This window comes from Astatotilapia calliptera, chromosome 10 (genome assembly GCF_900246225.1).
Source record: "Astatotilapia calliptera chromosome 10, fAstCal1.2, whole genome shotgun sequence".
NCBI classification, from domain to species: Eukaryota; Metazoa; Chordata; class Actinopteri; order Cichliformes; family Cichlidae; genus Astatotilapia; species Astatotilapia calliptera.
This window is the reverse complement of record NC_039311.1, coordinates 15380757-15399432: the sequence shown is the minus strand read 5'-3', so window position 1 is coordinate 15399432 and position 18676 is coordinate 15380757. Positions and strand designations below refer to the sequence as shown.

The 18676-nt window shown below is 38.9% G+C and overlaps 1 protein-coding gene across 4 annotated transcripts in view; it reads left to right on the top strand.

Moving 5' to 3' along the window:
• cadm2a (cell adhesion molecule 2a) overlaps positions 1-13063 on the top strand; it is a 207939-nt gene extending 194876 nt beyond the window's left edge. For all 4 annotated transcript variants that reach the window (XM_026181415.1, XM_026181417.1, XM_026181414.1 and 1 more), the window contains 2 exons: positions 10173-10295; positions 11204-13063. In XM_026181415.1, coding sequence (XP_026037200.1) covers positions 10173-10295; positions 11204-11322 — 242 coding nt within the window. In that variant the 3' untranslated portion in view covers positions 11323-13063. The remainder of the gene's footprint in view (positions 1-10172; positions 10296-11203) is intronic.
• The last annotated feature ends 5613 nt before the right edge of the window (positions 13064-18676 follow it).

The following is an 18676-nucleotide window of genomic DNA, read 5'->3' as shown; positions in this document are numbered from 1 at the left end:
CTTCACATTATGAATACACACACGCACTGACGCACAACACACGCACACATGCACGCACATCTACACGTTCTCTCTCTTGAGTTCTCTAAAATATGCCAAATGCTTTTTGTGGCTTGCAAATTAGCACTGACCTTGTGATGCTAAAAGGTGAATCATGCACAAGGGTTTCTTTGGTGTTTAAAATATTTACTATTCACTTCTCATAATAAGCATTCGTGTGGCCAACCCCAGCCCCTGTAGCCTGGTGTTGCTGCAGAAAAAGGCCCCACTGCTGGGAAGACAGCAATTATTCATGCCTAGTGTCTTCTCCTGTGGAGAAGAGAGAAAAACTAAAATACCCCTATACCTGATTGTAGAGTAAAGGTCTTGTTGCCCACGAGGATAAGAAGATAAAAGTCAAGGAATGCAACAAGAACCTTGGGACTATTAATCAAAGTGTAGTTGTCTTAATTGATACAATAGGGATGGTTAGCATTTTTACTGACAGTGGAGGTTATCATGATACTCTGTACCTTTTTCCCTTTTTTGTGGCCGGTGCTCCAAAGCCAAATCATTATTCTTCTCCTCTTTAAACTGAAACCAGTACCTGCAAACTTAAGGAGAATTCAAGAGCAGAGACAAGTTCAAAGATCAGGAATAGCCTCTGAGCTTTCTCCCTTCTTAAGTGTGCACTGGCCAAAATGCTGCATGCAAATAGTAAGGCAAGGTTGTTGGCTTGAGATGCAGATTGCTGAATTGGGCATAACAGATTCAGAATAAGTCAAAGTCTGCAGGCCTATTTTTACCAACTTCTGTTTGCAGTTACTCTTTTTTCCCAACTTACTGTCCTTGAAGAAGAATTAAAGGAGAGCAATTAGGTCTTTACTTTTTCGCATTTAATGTGAAAAATGTTATTACTGGGAACATTACTTTCCTTTAAAAAGTTCTTTTGATGAAATGTGGCCAGAAACATATTAATCTAAACACTCACCAGCCATTTGCTTATGTACATCTTTTCAACTGCTTATTAATGCAAATATCCAATCAGTCAATCACACGGCAGCGACTCAAAGTTATAACTGAGAGTTTTGATTTTTATTGCAACATTCAGATGGAAGTCAGAATTTGGCAGAGAACAGACGAAAACATGGCTCCATCCTGCCCTGTATCAATGATTCAAGCTACTGGTGGTGTGATGGTGTCGGGAATATTTTCTTGGCAGACTTTGGGCCACTTGGTACCACTCAAGCATTATTTAAACACCACAGTCTGAGTATTATTGCTGACCATATCCATCCCTTTATGGCCATTGTGTACCCATCTTCTGATGGCTGCTTCCAGCAGGATATCACATGCCGTGTCACAAAGCTCAAATCATAACAAACTAGTTTCTTTAACATGACATTGAGTTCGCTGTACTCAAATGGGCTCCACAGTCACCAAATCTCAATCCAATAGAGCACCTTTGTGTGTGCATCCTACAAATCTGCAGCAACTGTTTGATGCTTTCCTGTCAATATGAACCAAAAGTGCTCAGAAATGTTTCCAAATGTTTGTTTGTTGTTGAATATGTGCCATTAAGAATTAAAGCAGTTCTGAAAATTAAAAGGGGGTCAAGCCGGCCATTAATGAAAGTTTGGGATGTCACTCCACATGGCTCTGAAACTGTACACTAAGCCACACTGCAGTTTCTAAATGTTATGATGCTAAACATGCTGAAAACTATATGTAACCACACAGTGAAACAACGAGCGGCTTTACCTCACCTGTAATTGCTGCCATTACTAACGTCTGTTTTTGCTTCCTGAGAAAGGAGAGGGAGAGACAGCTCTATCTGCTCCCCGCAGCTCAGACTCTGATGGCAGCTTTGAGGCAATCATCATTTACCTGAAAAACACACACACACTCACACAGGCCATTATCACACTACATGTAACATATGTAAACTTGCTTATGTTTACTGACAACCTGTCACCTGATTGTTGACTGTCATTTCATGTTCCTTCTGTGCTCTGGCATTGCAGTCACTCCAGATTGTGATTGCCTGCATAATTCACAAAATACCCATAGACAGTTTAAATATAGGCTGTATTCACATTCCAAAATAGGTTATTAAACATCATTAAGCCTATCTGTACATGTCAGAATGTAATATAGTATAATATATAGACTATAATGTATAACATTCAAGCTATTTGTTTTAAATCTGCCTTAAATAAATCTAAATTATACATGATTTTGTAACCCAAAAAGTGAAAATAGGTGAGAAAACATGCATCAGAGAATACAGTAATTAACCTTACTAATGATCTCAAAACTAAAAACTAAATAATTGGGTGGTTAATTCAAGGTCTTTAATAATAAGCTTTGTGTATTTAGGGAGATTGTTCAAATTTCAAATCATTTCTTTTCATCGCTGTCACAAAGTGTTTTGAATTCAAAAGAGCTGATTGTACTCCACAGGTGACCATTTTCTGGCTATAACCACACATTCTATTCAAGCTTATTCAAGCTTATTCAGGCTAAGGACAAACCTTTTGTGAAAACTCAATAAGGGAAAATCCTTGGAGGGATTTGTAACTGTTTTATTCTATTGATATCGATCTTGCTTTTAAATGAAGGACACAGGTAAGGCAATGTGATGACCAGAAAACATATTTTCTGGAGGGCAAGTAGCCCGGACAGCTTTTTAGTCGCTGTGCTTAAACCAGAGAGGTACAGGCCGCTGCATCCCTGGGGTGAAATGGTTAAATATCGGACAACGGAGATCACCTTCACACCGCTCTTTGGACGATAAAGCTTAGGAGCACTGGAGAAATTAAAACATAATGCAAAGGTCTTTCCACTTATTGCCAGGAAAGCTTATTGATATCCTGTCACATTAACTCGCTTTGGGGAAGAATTATAGCAACAATTTGGAATAAAGTGTAGAACAGAAAAAGAGAAATCGTTAGATCCTGGGGCTACTGTTATGAATTACATGTAATAGCCCTTCTTTTCATTAACTCCCAATGGCAGAGGACACTTTTGGCAATCTTGAAGAAACACATACACACAGAGAAGGCAGTCCAATTTTCATTTATTGACACGAAGTGCTATTTGGTCCTTTTATAAATTTTTCCTTCCTTGTCTCCCACCCAACCCCCCAAGTTGGGCTTGTGGTGGCAGCTTACTTCATCCAGAATCGCTCATTTCTTTAAGCCATTATTTGTGCTGTTCCTGTGCTGCAGTTGGCTCACACAGCGCGGTTCTTTCAGCAGAATGTAGCAGTGTCGTTTGTGGTGGAAAATATTTGAAAAGCAGCAGCAACACAGGCAAGATTAAGTTACCACAAGTGTAACATTGATGCTATCTTTCTGCTTCTTCCTTTGGTGGATTTTATTGCTGTTTTGAAGAGGTTATGGATTTTGCAGAATGTAGAGCTGCTTTGATAGATGATTCTTGCATGAGACTTAATTAATTCTTATGATTAATTATCTTGCTTTGCTTATAACTCCATGCTGTTACCCTGCTGACCACAATTTCTTTTTATTCCGCGAGTAAAAAAAGAAAGAAAGAAAAGAAAACCACTGGGTTGAATATTCAAGATAGTGTCCACATGTGGGCTTTATTGAATGATTAGCTGAAGTAATTTGTTTTCAGAATCTAATTAATCCGCACGACCCAGCAAACAGTAATGTGCAAGGACACACACAAACACGGCAACACACACATCTTGGTAACATTACTCTTTTTTTTAATTCTCTCATGGGCTTGGGTGCATGCATTCAAAGGTGGACACACAAGTGTCTTTCGGCCCTCTGCTACAGCCTCCAGGGACTCTTTCATCTTGGCAGTAGAGCCAGCATTAGATGCAGATTGGTGAATTTCCAGTCTCAGCCAAAAAGTTGGGCATAATTGACTCACTGAACAAGCAAAGTCTGCAGGCACTTTTCACCACTTTCTCCCCTTTACTTTCTGATGGTCGACACTCTAGCTTTTGTATCGGTGGCTTTAACATACCATCAGTGCAGAGGAATTAACACAAAGTAATTCATTTTTGTTTCACGTTAAATGTGAAGTGTTTTCAAATACTGTTGTAGAAAAGACTATTACTAGATACATTATTACCCTAAAAGACACAAAGAGGTTTGGAATTAGCCTGTTCGCCTGTGTGAATCTGATGGAATTCTGAATACTCTGGACTGACATCATTTGTCCATACATGCAGGTGTATTCCATTCTTGTGAAAATGAGAATGTTTAATTGACTGAGGATGTGATTATAGTTCGATCTCCAAAGGTCACTTTTGCAAGAATGAAAATGATGATGAAATGATCAAGTTTGGATAGACATGGATGTAAACTACGGGTCGATTTGTTTGTGGCAGCACACAGGAAGTTTTGTCATGAAGCTGTACCTCAACATGTAGCACCTTGCCATGGAAACAGCACACTTTTGCTATGCTTACCCAATGATGTTATGGTGTGACTTGTGTTACACATATAACACACGGGCATGAATCTATGGAAACATCCCTCAGAGACTTTGGTCTTTATTGGCATGATAGCATCACACAGTTGGCTGCACAGCCATGATGCATGTTTGCGATAATTAGAGATTTGTGACATGGCACATGATATCCTGCTGGGAGCAGCCATCAAAAGATGGGCACACTGTGGTCATTAAGGGTTGGACGTGGGGAATAATAATAGTCAGGTGGGCTGTGGCATTTAAATGATGCCCAGTTGATACTTAGAGGCCCAAAGTGTGCCAAGATAACATTCCCCACACCTTACACCACCATCAGAAGTCTGAACCATTCATACAAGGCAGAATGAATTTCTGACTTTAACATATGAGTGTTGCAGGAGAAAGTCCTCAGACCAGGCAACATTTTTCCAAATTCTATTGTCCAATTTTAGTGAGCTTGTGGGAATTGTGGTCTCAGTTTCCCTCTTCTTAGCGTACAGGAGTGGCACTGGGTGTGATCTTCTTCTGTTGCAGCCCATTGTTTTCCAGGTTCAAAGGTATGGTCATATTTCGCGAACAGTGAACAGGTGCATCTAAAAGAATGGCTGGTGAGTGTGTAAACAGACGATGTGACAACAAGCTGCTGTATTTGCTGTCATTCCTAATGTCTGGGCTGCTACCTGTAAATAGAACCGTTTAGACTGAAAGAGCTGTATCTGAGTCCTGCAGAAAAAATCATGGTGGCTGTGAAACAATCAGCATTTGGCAAAAAATGTAGAAATAAAAAATTTAAAAAAAAGAAAAGTGAACACTATAGCGTGTACTATACAGCCTGTCAAAATCAGGAAGGGTGATTCAAATGTCACAAATATAGGCTGGCTTCAGCTACCCAGTATAATACAAAAATATAATAAATATATAAAAACTGAGGGATACAATGTATTGAAATTATTTAGTCTATTTATGGATCCACTGCAGCCTGTGCAATAGGATTCTGGCCTTTTTCTGAATGCTTACACTAATGGGCACTGACAGCTTTACTATGAATTTCTTTTCACTTGCACAAAACAGCCTCTTTGTGATCATAAAAATCTGTTTTGTTCACCATCTCTAATGTGGGAGTTCAAACTCACAGTATATTCTAAGTTGTTGTTTTGAGTTGCTTTTTTCTCATTTTATATCAAATGAAAGTAAAAGTTTAAAAGGTTTCCAGACAGGCGTGCCAAACAGTGTGCAGGCAAATATTAAAACACATTTTAATTACACTTACTAAATGGGTAATAAAAGGGGAACAGATGTGTGTGGTACATTATAAGCACTGGTGTTTTTGCACAGACTGTTTGGTTTTATGATGAAGGGACAGAGGTGGTCGCATATTTTTCTTGCAGCACCTCGAAGCAACAGGCATCATTAACCAAAAAAGTAGTCCCCAAGCCAATAAAACGTATAAGCTCCATACACATACTCTTTTAAACTTACTGGCATCCCATTCGGTAATCATTCCATTAATGTACAACAAGTTTCATATTTCCTGCTAAAATAGCATCCAATTTATTTATGTATTTGTTTATTTTTATGTTTCTCATGAATGGAGACATATGTTGAGTTTCAGTTGCAAAATTCTCTGTTCTGCCACAGCGAAAGATTCCCCGACCCGCACCACAGATACAAGGACACTGCAGCTCTATAAGCAGCCCGTGCTTAAGCTAGCTTCTGCTCTATTGATCTGAGCTGAAACCACTGCTTCACAGAGCTAAATCTAAAACAGAACGAAAAAAAGCATAACACAAAAGAAGAAAAGGTGCCTGTGGGGGATGAATTTTAATATTCACAAAATTACGACCGAGAGGGGAAGAGAGGGAGAAAGATGCGTGTATGTTAAAGCAGCAGAATGGAAAGGACATTTGAATAGCTTGCACTGTATGACGAATTAAAGGATTCTGTCAGTGCAGATGAAAGGCGGCCCGGTGGATGGTGTACAGCTATAACAATAATTTACACGTGGCAAACATTTCTCGTGATGTTCTTCAGACACTGACAGCACACGGCGTTTGAAAAGTGAGATAAGGACATGCAGTTGACATGCAGTGTGCTGCTCTAAGAAGCTTTCTTTGACACTTAAGCTGCACACGTTTCTTTTGCTTACGTGCTGTCTGTGGAGATAGCAGCCCCGCTGAACCAAACGCGAACTAGCTTAGTGTTAGATACATACTTGTCAGCTGTGAGTGTCAAAGGAGTCTCTTTAAGTCACAGTTGTAGATAAAGTGTTAAAATATCTGCTTTGGATTTACAGCACTTAGTTCTTAAGTACATCAATCCTTATATCACTTTTTAGACATCATGTCATTAGGTATGTATGCTTAATGCATACACGTTTTTATTTCCAGCCTTTACACAGTCTCTTGAAATGTGCACAGTATCTTTATTACATACCCTTCCACAGTAACCCCATATGGAGCCAGCAACAATGGAAGAGATCAGATGAGCAGTTACACTTTTGGCTCTCTGCGGCCATACAGTGGTTCACAGAAGACCTGAACCCTCTTTAATTTATTAAACAAGCCCAACTCGCAAGGCCAGGCGACAAGGAGGGTGTTATAAATATTAAAAGAAGAGTTTGCTCTGCCACACTCTCATATTAAATCACACAGAGAAGAATGTATCTGCCCTTATTAAAAGATAATGTGTTCTGGAGCCATAAAAATGTATAACCCACAACTCCTCTTCCCCCTTCTTTCCTCTTTTGTCTTGGTCCAAGTGAAATTTCAGCCTTTTTGTGTGCATCAATCTCTATTTTGTCCATTTTTACTTTGTCTCTTTGTACAGCCTTGTTGTATTTTTTTTTCTCCGTCGTTGAGTAACAGCGGACTAGACCAGAATACATAAGAGGAGAATAGATTATTTTTTTTCTTTTTTAACTCACTCACACAAAAGGCATCTACACATTGTAAATGTTGCAAGCTTTTGACGCTGCATGAATATCAAATTAATGGAGTGCTGGAAAATTTGGTCTTGAATGTCACACAGTCTTCCCTTTATCTTAAAAGGGGCTTGAAAAGTTGTGAAATTTTGAACATTAATAAAACAACCAAACAACTACAGTATGCAGATAAAATCAATGGCACCCTTAGCCCAGAATGAAGTCAGACTCCCTCTGCATTGTACCCTCAGCCCATTTGAGGTCCCAACTTTCAAACTATTGGCCCCTTACTGTGTCTGTAGGGAGAGTAGAACATTTTCACACATGTTCTGTACTTCTCTAAACATTACACATCAGGACCTCATGTGAGAATCCAGAATCAGCTGGATCTGACGTTAACCACCCACCTCCCTAGCACAAAGTCCGCGAAAGTCTGATTGAGCTCGTGTGAGAAAAGAGCCGGTAATTACCCAGGTAATTCAGAGCAAGTGAGAATTACGTGTCCTGCAGCCTGCAGGCTCTACCCATCAAAATGAGGATTTCCTCCAGTGAGGATCTTCTGTCGAGAATTTCCTGCAGTATTCTTTTTTTTTTTCTTTTTTCTTTTTCTCTTTTTTAAAGAAGGACAACTTCAGACAAGGCCTCAGCTTGATTATCTCGACAGTGTATGGAATTCATGTGTAAGAACGGCTGAATAGGGTGACCACTCGCGGCACATTGTAAAATCTTTGAGAAATCCTCTGTATGCGTGGTGCAGTGAAAAACTCTTGCTTAGCAGAGTGGATTAGAGGCAAGAGGAGAGGAAGATAATGTTGGGCTCATGGTGGTCAGATTGATCCAGCAAAAGCAGGACCTTCTTATTTTTGTCAAAGCCTATCCACCAATGCAACATAACCAGCTACAGTTTGGTGAGAGACTAAGCTGTTTTTTTGTTGTTTATAATGTCTAGGATCTGGCTAGTATGCTTCTTTCTAATGCCACATCAACACACACACTGATTTTGATTTGTTTTATTTAAACCTCTTTTGTTCAGCCGCAGACGACGACTCGAATAATATCACTTGAACTCTGAGCAGCTCTATATGTAGCTAAAAAGGCATTCTGCAAGTTTTTTTTCACATATGCAATAATACTCCCTAAGCTATCGCCAATAAATCAATAAAAATGGAAGTGTTGGCATGGCCTTGGAGCTATGAGGGGGCAGCAGCACGATGTATGACTCGTGTTATGAAGATTGCATTAATGTTTCAAATGTTTGAACGTAGTCAGTAAGAACCAAATGGGTTATTCTTCTATTTCTGAAGCCACTGAAAGCACTTTTTTTTTAGGATTTGAAATTTGCATTGTAATCTATACAACAATCAGACATCCAGTTGGCTTGTTTGTGGCTGTATAATAGCCAAACCAGAGCGGAAGCGGTCAGACGGTGATAGTGTATGATGTGTGTTTAAAAAAAAAGAAGAAGAAAAAATACTCACAGTCCTGACAGGTGGAGGTGAGGAGACACAACCATGTGTGTAACTTAATGCCCTAGTCCTCGCCCTGCTGGGTCCTGCCAGGGGAACATTCCTCTACTCTTTGCTCCACTGACCAAGCAGAACTGCGGCGCAGTGAAACCACAAACGTCTGTGCATATGCGTGTGTGTGTGTGTCAATTTGAGTGCGTGTGTCCACTGGGAGGCAGTGAAGTCTGACAGCCTGGTCACTCGGACCATGGAGACTTATGGAGCGAGAGCAAGCCAGCTGTTCAATTTGGCCACATGGGCAGACAGAGAAAGAAAAGGAGAATACTGAAGAGAAACAGTGTCAATATACGACGTGTGTTGTATGGCTAAACCATCCTCCTATCACTGCCTGCCCTGCTCTGACATTGCTGTATTTTAGCTATCACGAGCCCACACACTGCACACAGACTGGGGCAGGGTTGCATGTGGCATTCCTCGGAGAGGATAATGAGATAAGTACTAATTTCTCAGGTGTCATAGACTGATATGAATAATACAGGCCATTCCGTTACCTATCTTCCCCACTGCTGTCACTGTCACCTTCTTTTTTTTAGATCCACCTACAACATGTCCGTATGCTGTCAGCGCATCGGTGTCGTGTCTTACCTTGAATAACCTGAAAACCAGACTTTGTGAAAAGAGGAAGTCAGTGCGAATAAAGGAAATAAGCTTTTGTTAGAAGAAAGGGAAACCTTTGATGAGTTTTAGCATGAGGTGTGGACAGGCAGATTCCTTTCTCTTTCATGACTATCATCTCTACTGCTTATCCAGCAGCTGGAGACCTGTATTGACTCCTTATTCATTTTCCCAACAACAATTTCTGGCTAAGAATCAGAAAGAGATTGATCCCCCCCCCCCACCCCTTTTTATTTTCCAAGTGATGATTTATTTACTGTGTACTGCTCTTCCACTACTGCCCTGGTTTGCATGTTGGGGACTCTTACGGCACTGTGAGGGTGGTCCTGAATTATTCACTTCTTTTCTCCAAGTCCCTCTTTCATTCTCTTTTTCCTTCATTTTGCAGGGCGAATGTGTGCCTGCTTGTCTCTTTGTGTAAATCTGGTGTCCATCTCTCTTCCCCTCTCTCTTTATTTTATTATTCTCAGACAGCTACAAAGCTCTGCTCTGACTGCATGATGTGAACCAAATGATAGCAGCTTAGAACAATCGTTAAAGCAGGAACGAGCTGGAAATAATCATCTCCTTCCTCTTTGCTCTGTTGTGTACTGTCTGCTGTTCTCTTCTCTTACTCCCTAACCTCACCAATTGGCACTTTCATCAGCTCTCTTTGTCTCTCTCTCGGCGTCTCTCCTCAGATCCCAATGCTCTTGGGCAGCACGGCACTGACCATGCCTTGATCGGAGGAGTGGTGGCTGTAGTGGTCTTTGTCACCTTGTGTCTAATCATCGTTCTGGGAAGATACCTGGCCAGGCATAAAGGTAAAATCCACAGTGGACCAGACCTACGGCTTTCAAGGCTCATGGAGCTAGTGGAGCATGTCCTTCTTGTCCCATTAGAATACAGTCCTTTCCCAATTCCCAAGTTACACCTTCAAGAGTAAAACAAAAGTGGGAAAGCTTACACCATCCACACATCAGAAATGTTAATGAATATGTGCCTTTGATATGCAGCACAAAGTAATAGCACATGTTGTTATTGTAATTCACTCTCTATCCATGTATTTATCAATAATGGGAATGGAGTTTTTTAATTGCGCAGAGGTCCGTAATATTATTTTAATTTAGTTGTGATGATGATGGGAGAAAATAAATATTCATAAATCCACTTTGGCACCACAGGGAAAAAAAGCATTTTATTCCCAGACAGTATTAGACAAACAGTAATAATGTGAGGGAAGAAATTCGTTTACGCAATTAAATGTGCTTCCTGTATGTGTAAATGTAAATCACTTCTCAAACAGAAAGTGATCGATTGATTCTCAAACTTGTTACAGTTTAGCTCCAAGTTCGCAAAGAAGAGTGGAAATAAAGTGAATTCCAAGTTGCTGCTCGGTTTTCGTCACTAATCTCACAACATTAACTTCTAAGTTTAAGCTAAGAGCTCAATTTGGACTTGCAGCTGTGAGTTCTGATGGTCGTCACACGCAACGTAGGAGGTGTTGATGCTATTCTGCCGTATCGATGCAGGGTCTCGCAAATTTAACTCTGCTTTATTTAAATACTCCACTACACTATCCCAGCTCCTCATTGTTTTAGATATGAATAATGTAACACTACTGATGTTGTCTTCAGATGTGGGGTTTTTTTTCGCCTCAGGCAGCCAACACCATGCAGGGCTGCTTGGTATTTGTTTTCCTCAATAGAAGTTTGTTTTTTCGTTGCCACAGGAACATACTTGACAAACGAGGCCAAAGGAGCGGATGATGCCCCCGATGCCGACACAGCCATCATCAACGCTGAGGGAAACCACGCGCACGCGGAAGAAAAGAAAGAATACTTCATTTAGACTGCAGGGGGAGCTGTGCAGCTCTTGCCTTCTCATTTCCTTCTTTTGATCTCTGTACTTCTTATTCTCTCTTTCCGTCTCCCACTTTTCTTGTTCTCCTCCGGCCACTGGCCCCCATCATGTCAACAAGGAACCCACAGGCAGTCCACAAACAGACAAGTTCCCAGTGTGTTTTCCTGTTATTTCCTTCTGTTGAAACAATCTCTGTCATTTACATCTTGTCCTTTATTTTTTCATTGGTTTGGGGGTTTTTTGTTTGTTGTTTTTTGCTTTTGGCAGATGTTTTTCACTGGCAGCTTGCTGTTGCTGCTGAAGTTGCCCCTTTGTCACTTCCTCATCTTCAACATGAATACCTAGAAATCTGTAAATCTACCATGACTGCTCCTTAGCCCTCTCGTTAGTCTTTGCTCCTCTTCCCCACCAAGCAGACACCCAAACACATATTCCTGTTCACACACATCCACGAACACATATCATCTCTCACATCAACACGGTGCCTAAAAATACAGACGCCATTGAACTTCTGTCAATGCCTTCATGTATCGTCTGTCAGTAGCAATGTAAATGCTTTGTAGATGGTTACCTTAGCCATCATTCCATTGCTTAGCTCACAGCTTTTTATTACGCATCGAATCTTTTTTTTCTGTTTTCTTTTTCTTTTTGAATGACAATTTGTGCTATTTACGCCTTATACATGTCTGTCACACTAAATATGGTACTTTTAGGTGATCCACTTTTCCCTATTCCATCTCCCTCTAAATAGAGTTGTAATTAAACCATTGACCCTTGTAAGATACGAAGAAGGATTTGTGTAACACTGTAGCAAGGTTTATCAGATACAGTAAGTGTACAATATGATTTGCATTATTAGGGTAGGAGTAATAAAGGGTAGTGTGGTATTGTTTAGAGCAGAGAAAAACACACCAAAAATATATGAAAGATGCCAGGTCAAGCATTCCTTTTCAGCAAGCATAATCAAGTATATAAAACCACTTGCTAAATGTGCTGCCCAGGTACTTTTACCTGTATAGTCCTGCACCGTCCAGGCAGCGGTTTAGCAAAACACCATCACCTTCAGTGTCATCTGGACAGCTTACGGTAGTTTGTGTTTTCCATAAAGGGTTCAGGTGTGCAGAAAGAGTCACTCTCCTCTCTCTGTATAGGCTGTATAAATTGTATTCAAATAACTTTAGCTTTTCACTTTGAATAATTTGGTTATCGTTTGTCACAGTGGAATTATTTTAAGGCTTGAAGAACCCGTGAAATGTAAACTCAACCATAAGGTGTTAAAACAAGACCAGACCAATAACATCTGTTTGATTACTGTCATTGTTTTTGATTCTGTCACCTAGTTTTTAATAGTTTAGTGAAGCTGCCCTCATCAGCTTGTCATGCTTTTTATGCCTATTTTCCCAGTCTGTCTCCATTAACTCAACTTTCATTTCCATTTCACGGGGTCTTCAAGAAAAAAAAAAGCAAATAGAAAAAGAAACAAATGGTGTGAGTGCTGGGTCAGGGATCTGCAGGGGCCTCTTTTCCAAAACTTAAAAAAAACTGAAAACAAATAGAAAAGCACAAAATTGTCTGAATGAGTTACTGTGTTCATTTGCCAACAACTAGATCGCCTTGTGAACGGTTCTTTCATTCAAATGGGTAACGAGAAGATGACAAGGCTGTCTTTGATTCAATTCTGAAGGAAAAAAAAGTGCAGTGCATCTTTTTGAAAATGTAAGCTAAATCATGTTTTTATATTTAAAAAGAAAATGTTTCTAATATTTTTTTGGTTTTAATGGTTAAGCTCCCTGCTGTATATTGTGTCTGCTACAATGTGGTTGGTTGTGAAAATTGCTGTTAAATTCTGGATTCCTGTATTTGCTCAAATATGTATATTAGCCACCTTATCTAATTACTTTTTTTTCCATTACATTATCCTCATTAGAGAAATTTTAAAACAAATGTATTTTTGTTTTGGCACAAGGCATGTAAATAATGTGTGAGAACTAAATTTTGGTAATACACATTAGCATGTTTTTGTTTGGTTCTTTTTCATGTTTAATTTATTTGAAATTGAAATTTATTTAAGAGAGAACCACAATGAAGATGGTATATTTGTACCTTGATTTTGGGAAAACGGTGGCTTTGTGTGTTTGTGGCCTGACCCTAGTTGCTCCAAATCTGAAGAAGTTGATGTTCTAGGACATTTGGCAAATCAAACATGCAAAACTCCGGAATAAGCTGCTTTTCCATGGAAATTGAGGTAATAGAATTTGGAGCTGAAATCAAAAGAAACAATACCTCCATGCCGGCTGCAAGAAAGTTTCCACATATTAAGACAGCCATGACGCGTCATAGTCAGCAACCTTTCATCTTTCATGAGTTTGGAGAAGTTTGGCTTCGAAGGAATGATCCTAAATGCTCAAAAGCAAGGCACTAGTCTGCTACCAGGGAGCAAATTATAATCAAGGGCAATAATATTTTGGGCCAATTGTCTCCATTTTGGTGGTCTAATTTACAACATTATGCAAATAGGGTCAGCAAAAATCTTTTGTCTGTATTTTGTTACTCGAGCACTTCTGGAGTGAACCACAAGTTGGGAATAATTAAGTCAATCTACTCAGTTTTACCTTTCATCATCGATGTAGGATTTAGGGGGTTTTGACATTTTAATACATTTTTAAAGGCAATTATTTGTTTGTTTTGAAAATAAAGAAGCTTTGCCACAGTTTCCATATCTCACACTTTTAGTGCACTGAGCATATCACTATATACAGGTTCAACTTCAGCGTCACCACAAATGCTCTACACAAAGTGTTCTAGTCTAACATGTTCTAGCAAACCTTGGGTTTTACATGTGTAGATACATTTCTTACAATGATTTAACATCTTTATCTTTCTTTCTTTTTTTTTGGTTTTGTATCTCGTTCTATTCATTGTGTCTTAAATCACTGATGGTGTCGATCACACTTGGTGTTGCTTTACAACTCCAACTTTGAAACAGGAAAGTAGTTGAATGACTTTGTTGATTCTGAAGTCAGAGAAACAAGTTAGGCGGTTTCATATCAAACACACTGAGAATTAACCGGGTCTGCAGTGATGAGTTGATGCTGGCATTAGTAATTAAACAGTTGCCATTTACTCAAGTATGCACTCTGACCAATGTGGTGGATATTTCTTAGTAATTAGTCAAATCTGTGCTTTGTTTTGAGGTTTGTTTTTTCTTTCTGAAACTCACATGTAAATGTTTGTTTTGACATAATAGTAATGAGCTAATTTGTTGCAAATGGATTTTTATAATCATTAGACCAAACCTGAATCTTGTTTAATTTGTTATTTTAGCAGCCTGGCACATACGACCATGCACTACGACAGGATCAACTGTAGCTCTGTTATATCTTGGCTATCTTTGTTTTATTTCTGTATTGTTGTCGGCTGAAAATAAGCTTTAAACGCGTTGCCTCCTTGATTTTCAACGTTTATCAGTTGGGTTAATATTCGCTAGATCACAAGCCTTTAATTTCATCCTGGCAGCAAGACGGTAAAGGCACTAACAGAGCCGCAGTGCCATTTTCATTGGGCACAAGTCCATTTTGTGGGATTGTAAGTCTCTAATTTCCTGGCTCCAAACAAACCCGCTTTCTTCAACTGAAGGTGCGAGTCAGGGAGCTGCGGTTGTGCATTTATGCAGATTTAACAGTGCAATACTGGCAGTAATTTCGACATGAAATTGCACCCAGTTTTGTGAACAATTTCCAGGTTGGCGGAGACACAAACAAGCCTGTGCAAAATCACATTAAAAAAAGTTTCATGTATAGGCTACTGTTTTGCCTAGGATTTGTCAGGTTGAAATGCACAAAACCCACACCTTTTATGGGATGTAAGCTGCTTGCAGTGGGTTAAATTGGAAGATTGTTTATAGTTTCACAGTTCCTCGTGGGTTTGTGAGACCATTCGCTTTGAGTTGATAAAACTTCTATCTGTAATCATCTCGTGTGTTCTGTTCTGAATGCAAAAGACGGTAACTGTATGATCTCAAATTACTGTTACTGTTTACAATGTGGGCTGATACAGTATATTGTTGCCTAAAAAATTACCAGATTACAGAGTATCTTATAAAGTCACATTAAAACACATATTTGAAAATCTTTATATTAGTGCCTTGTGACTCTGCACCTGAAGTTTGCCACTGAACCACCCTCCTGGGCTCATTTAAAGAGGAATCAGACAAGTTGATGCGATGTGTGATTAATAAAGCTTTACAAACCTGCTAAAAAAAAGACTCGTTTCATCGTACCACGCTGACCTCGAAGCAAATCGGGTCACCAAACATCGCAGGCAGTAATGACACACACATATTTTTTTAACTTCCAGGAAATTAGAGGCCCACGTTAGTATTCAAAATATTAAAATCTGCTTATAAGCAGAAGTGAGCGTAATGGACACTTTGGGTTATAGTCTGTCAGAAATTCTCCTTTTTTTAATCTTATGGTTTATATTTTTTTAATACATGAGTTTAATGGCAAATGTGTTCTCTACAGTAGTGCTTGTAACATGACATGGCTTGTTCCTGTCCCATCTCCCTTCCTCTGGCTCTTCAGATGTCTTTGCTGTACAGTATGGCTTCAGTGCACTTCTCTATCACTCCGCAATAGTGACACAAGAATCAATCAGCCCAATTTCTTTACTGTCACACCGATGACAACATGTGACACAATCGCATGTAGTGATGTTTCTTTTTTTATTATTATTATATCTGTTTCTTTTGTTTTGCATCTCAGGAATATATTTCATTTAGATTTTGTTCGTTTGTTTGTTTGTTTCCTGTCTTAAAATGGGGACTTGTGAGCACTTTTCACTCTGCTAGTCCCTGTGTGCTGACACCATGTATTTTTTGAGTTTTAAGATTATCACAATGATAATAAAAAATGATTCAGTGACTCTTCAATAATTCTGTCACCTTGCTGTCATTGGAATATTAGACTAAGGAAACTTTTTTTCTTTTCTTTTTTAATTTTTTGATCACTGACTTGAAATACTGAGATTTAGAAATATGCTGCAAATTACTGCGTTTCAACAATGATGGAAGGTGTCTTTAACAGAATCTAATTTTAGCTTATGTAAGCGGTTCAGTGCTTTTTGTCCTTTATCATGTTTCCCTTTGTAGCAACACACATCTTTATGTATATCAGTCTTTAGGTGGCAGGTGCTGCAAGGCACTGTCTCTCACTAAATACAAAATATCCACAGTGAGGCTCAGTAAAGATCAGGATTAGAGCTAGACAAATGTTAGTTCAGCCTCTGATGTACCTTGGTGTAATAGGGGGTTTGATATCAAGCTGTACTCCGAAAGCTTGATTTGATATATAGCACCGTAACGGAGGTGTTTCTCTCCCATTGTCTGTGGGATTTATTATATTTAATTTAGAGGTTCGTATGTATGAAATGAAATTGTTGAATAAATAGTTGCCAAAACATCTGTACAAGCCTGATTCCATTTTTTCAGTCATCATTTTGCTTACCTCAGTATTTCTCAACTGAGCGATAATGATATACAATAAATACGCTGGAAACATCTGAATTTGTCCTCATGAGGATCAGTGCACAAGCGCACCCACACAAACACATGCATATACACATACTTGCAAAAAGACAAGAAAACGCATGCACAGATACGTGTTCATGAATTTTTATTAACAAGAATAATTCGTGTTGTGTTTTTGCGCCCTATCTGAGCTCTGTGGTTGTGATGGTACTATGATACCATCCACATTATAATGTTTTCAATATTAATAAATCCCCAGTTTGAAAAAGGTCGGTACATTAGGTAAACTGTAAATAAATACAGAATGCGATGATTTGCAGATCTCATAAATCCATAATTTACTCACAACATAGAACACAGAAAAAACATAAAAAATTAAACTGTGACATTTTACTAATAGTAACACACTATGAATTTAACGGCAGGAAAACATCTAAAAAAAAGGTTGTGGTGGAAAAGTAAAGGGGGGGGGCTAAAGTGGTGGAGAAACATTTTTCATCTGATTAGGTTTATTGGCATCCGGTCAGTAATATGATTGGGCATAAAATTGTAAATTATAATTGTAAAATTGCATTGATTTTGAATCTTCTACAAATTGTGACAACAAAAGATTCAGAGAATCTGAAGAAATTTCTGTGAATAAGGAATAATGGCAAAAATCAATATTGGATTGCTGTGATCTTCACTCCATAGAGTGGCACTTTGTTCAAAACGGGCATGGAAATCACTGCTTTACCAAAAAACAAACAAAAAAAAAACCATTTGGCACATCATAAAAGCAAAAATAGCTCATAGAAGACCCAGGGCTGCTGAGCAGCTGTAGTCCTCAAACAGATCCAAAAGTTCAGAAGCTCCACTCTTATGTTCCCAGATGTTTAAAATGTCAATGTTGCTGCATTAAATTCAAAATTACATTACTTTTTTCTTAAAATTGCAAATTTTTCTCATTTTAAACATTTGGTACGTTTTTGTGTTCATCCTGTTTCTTTTTACAATTCCACTTTTGTTGGATTTGAGGTTGTAATACTCCTTCAAAAGTGTCGCTATCTGAGATATGCATGAGGAACTTTGAAATTAGTGTCAGTAAATCAGAAGAGAGCAGTGCATGGAAAAGTCGTTGAAAAGAATGAGGGAAACCTGGTGATTTATTTCAAGTCTATGTTGCTGGGGAGAAATCACTCTAGCTTGAAAGACACTGAGGGAGATGAAATACAGAGGAGATAATTCTTAAAGTTTCTAATCATACCATCCATCTATTTTTCTTGACTGATGAGCCAACTAAGTCGGCCTGGACCATGCCCCAGTCCGGAAAGGCAGGCTACACCCTGGTTTCCAGTCCATGTGGGCTGCTATATAAAATAATAATAAGGTGGAAAATATGTAAGATAAACTTGCGCCAGGAAAAGTCCATATGAAAAAGAGGGGTGTTTACTTAACGACTCAGTGTATTTCACCATAGATAAGGCTAAGAAAAGCTCTTTTGTGGTGATTCTACTGGTAAAATTGTAAAAGCTGACAAAGTATTAAGAGAAATAAGAAAAATAGAGACTCCATGTATCGTTACACCCTTCACTGAGGCGCATCTCTACTAGCGTCTTAGTTACTCTAATGAAAGTTTTAGAAACGGTGCCCAAAAGAGAGAAAAACATTCACAAAGAGCAGAGTGCTTTAATAAGTAAGCCATAATTTTCTTCAGATCCTTTGAATTAGTCAAACCCAAATCCAGACATTTGAGCAGGCAGAGTATTTTATTGTAGTAATGAGATCGGCACGTACATTATCCTCTTTCAATACTTGTGAAAAGCTTAAGGTTTG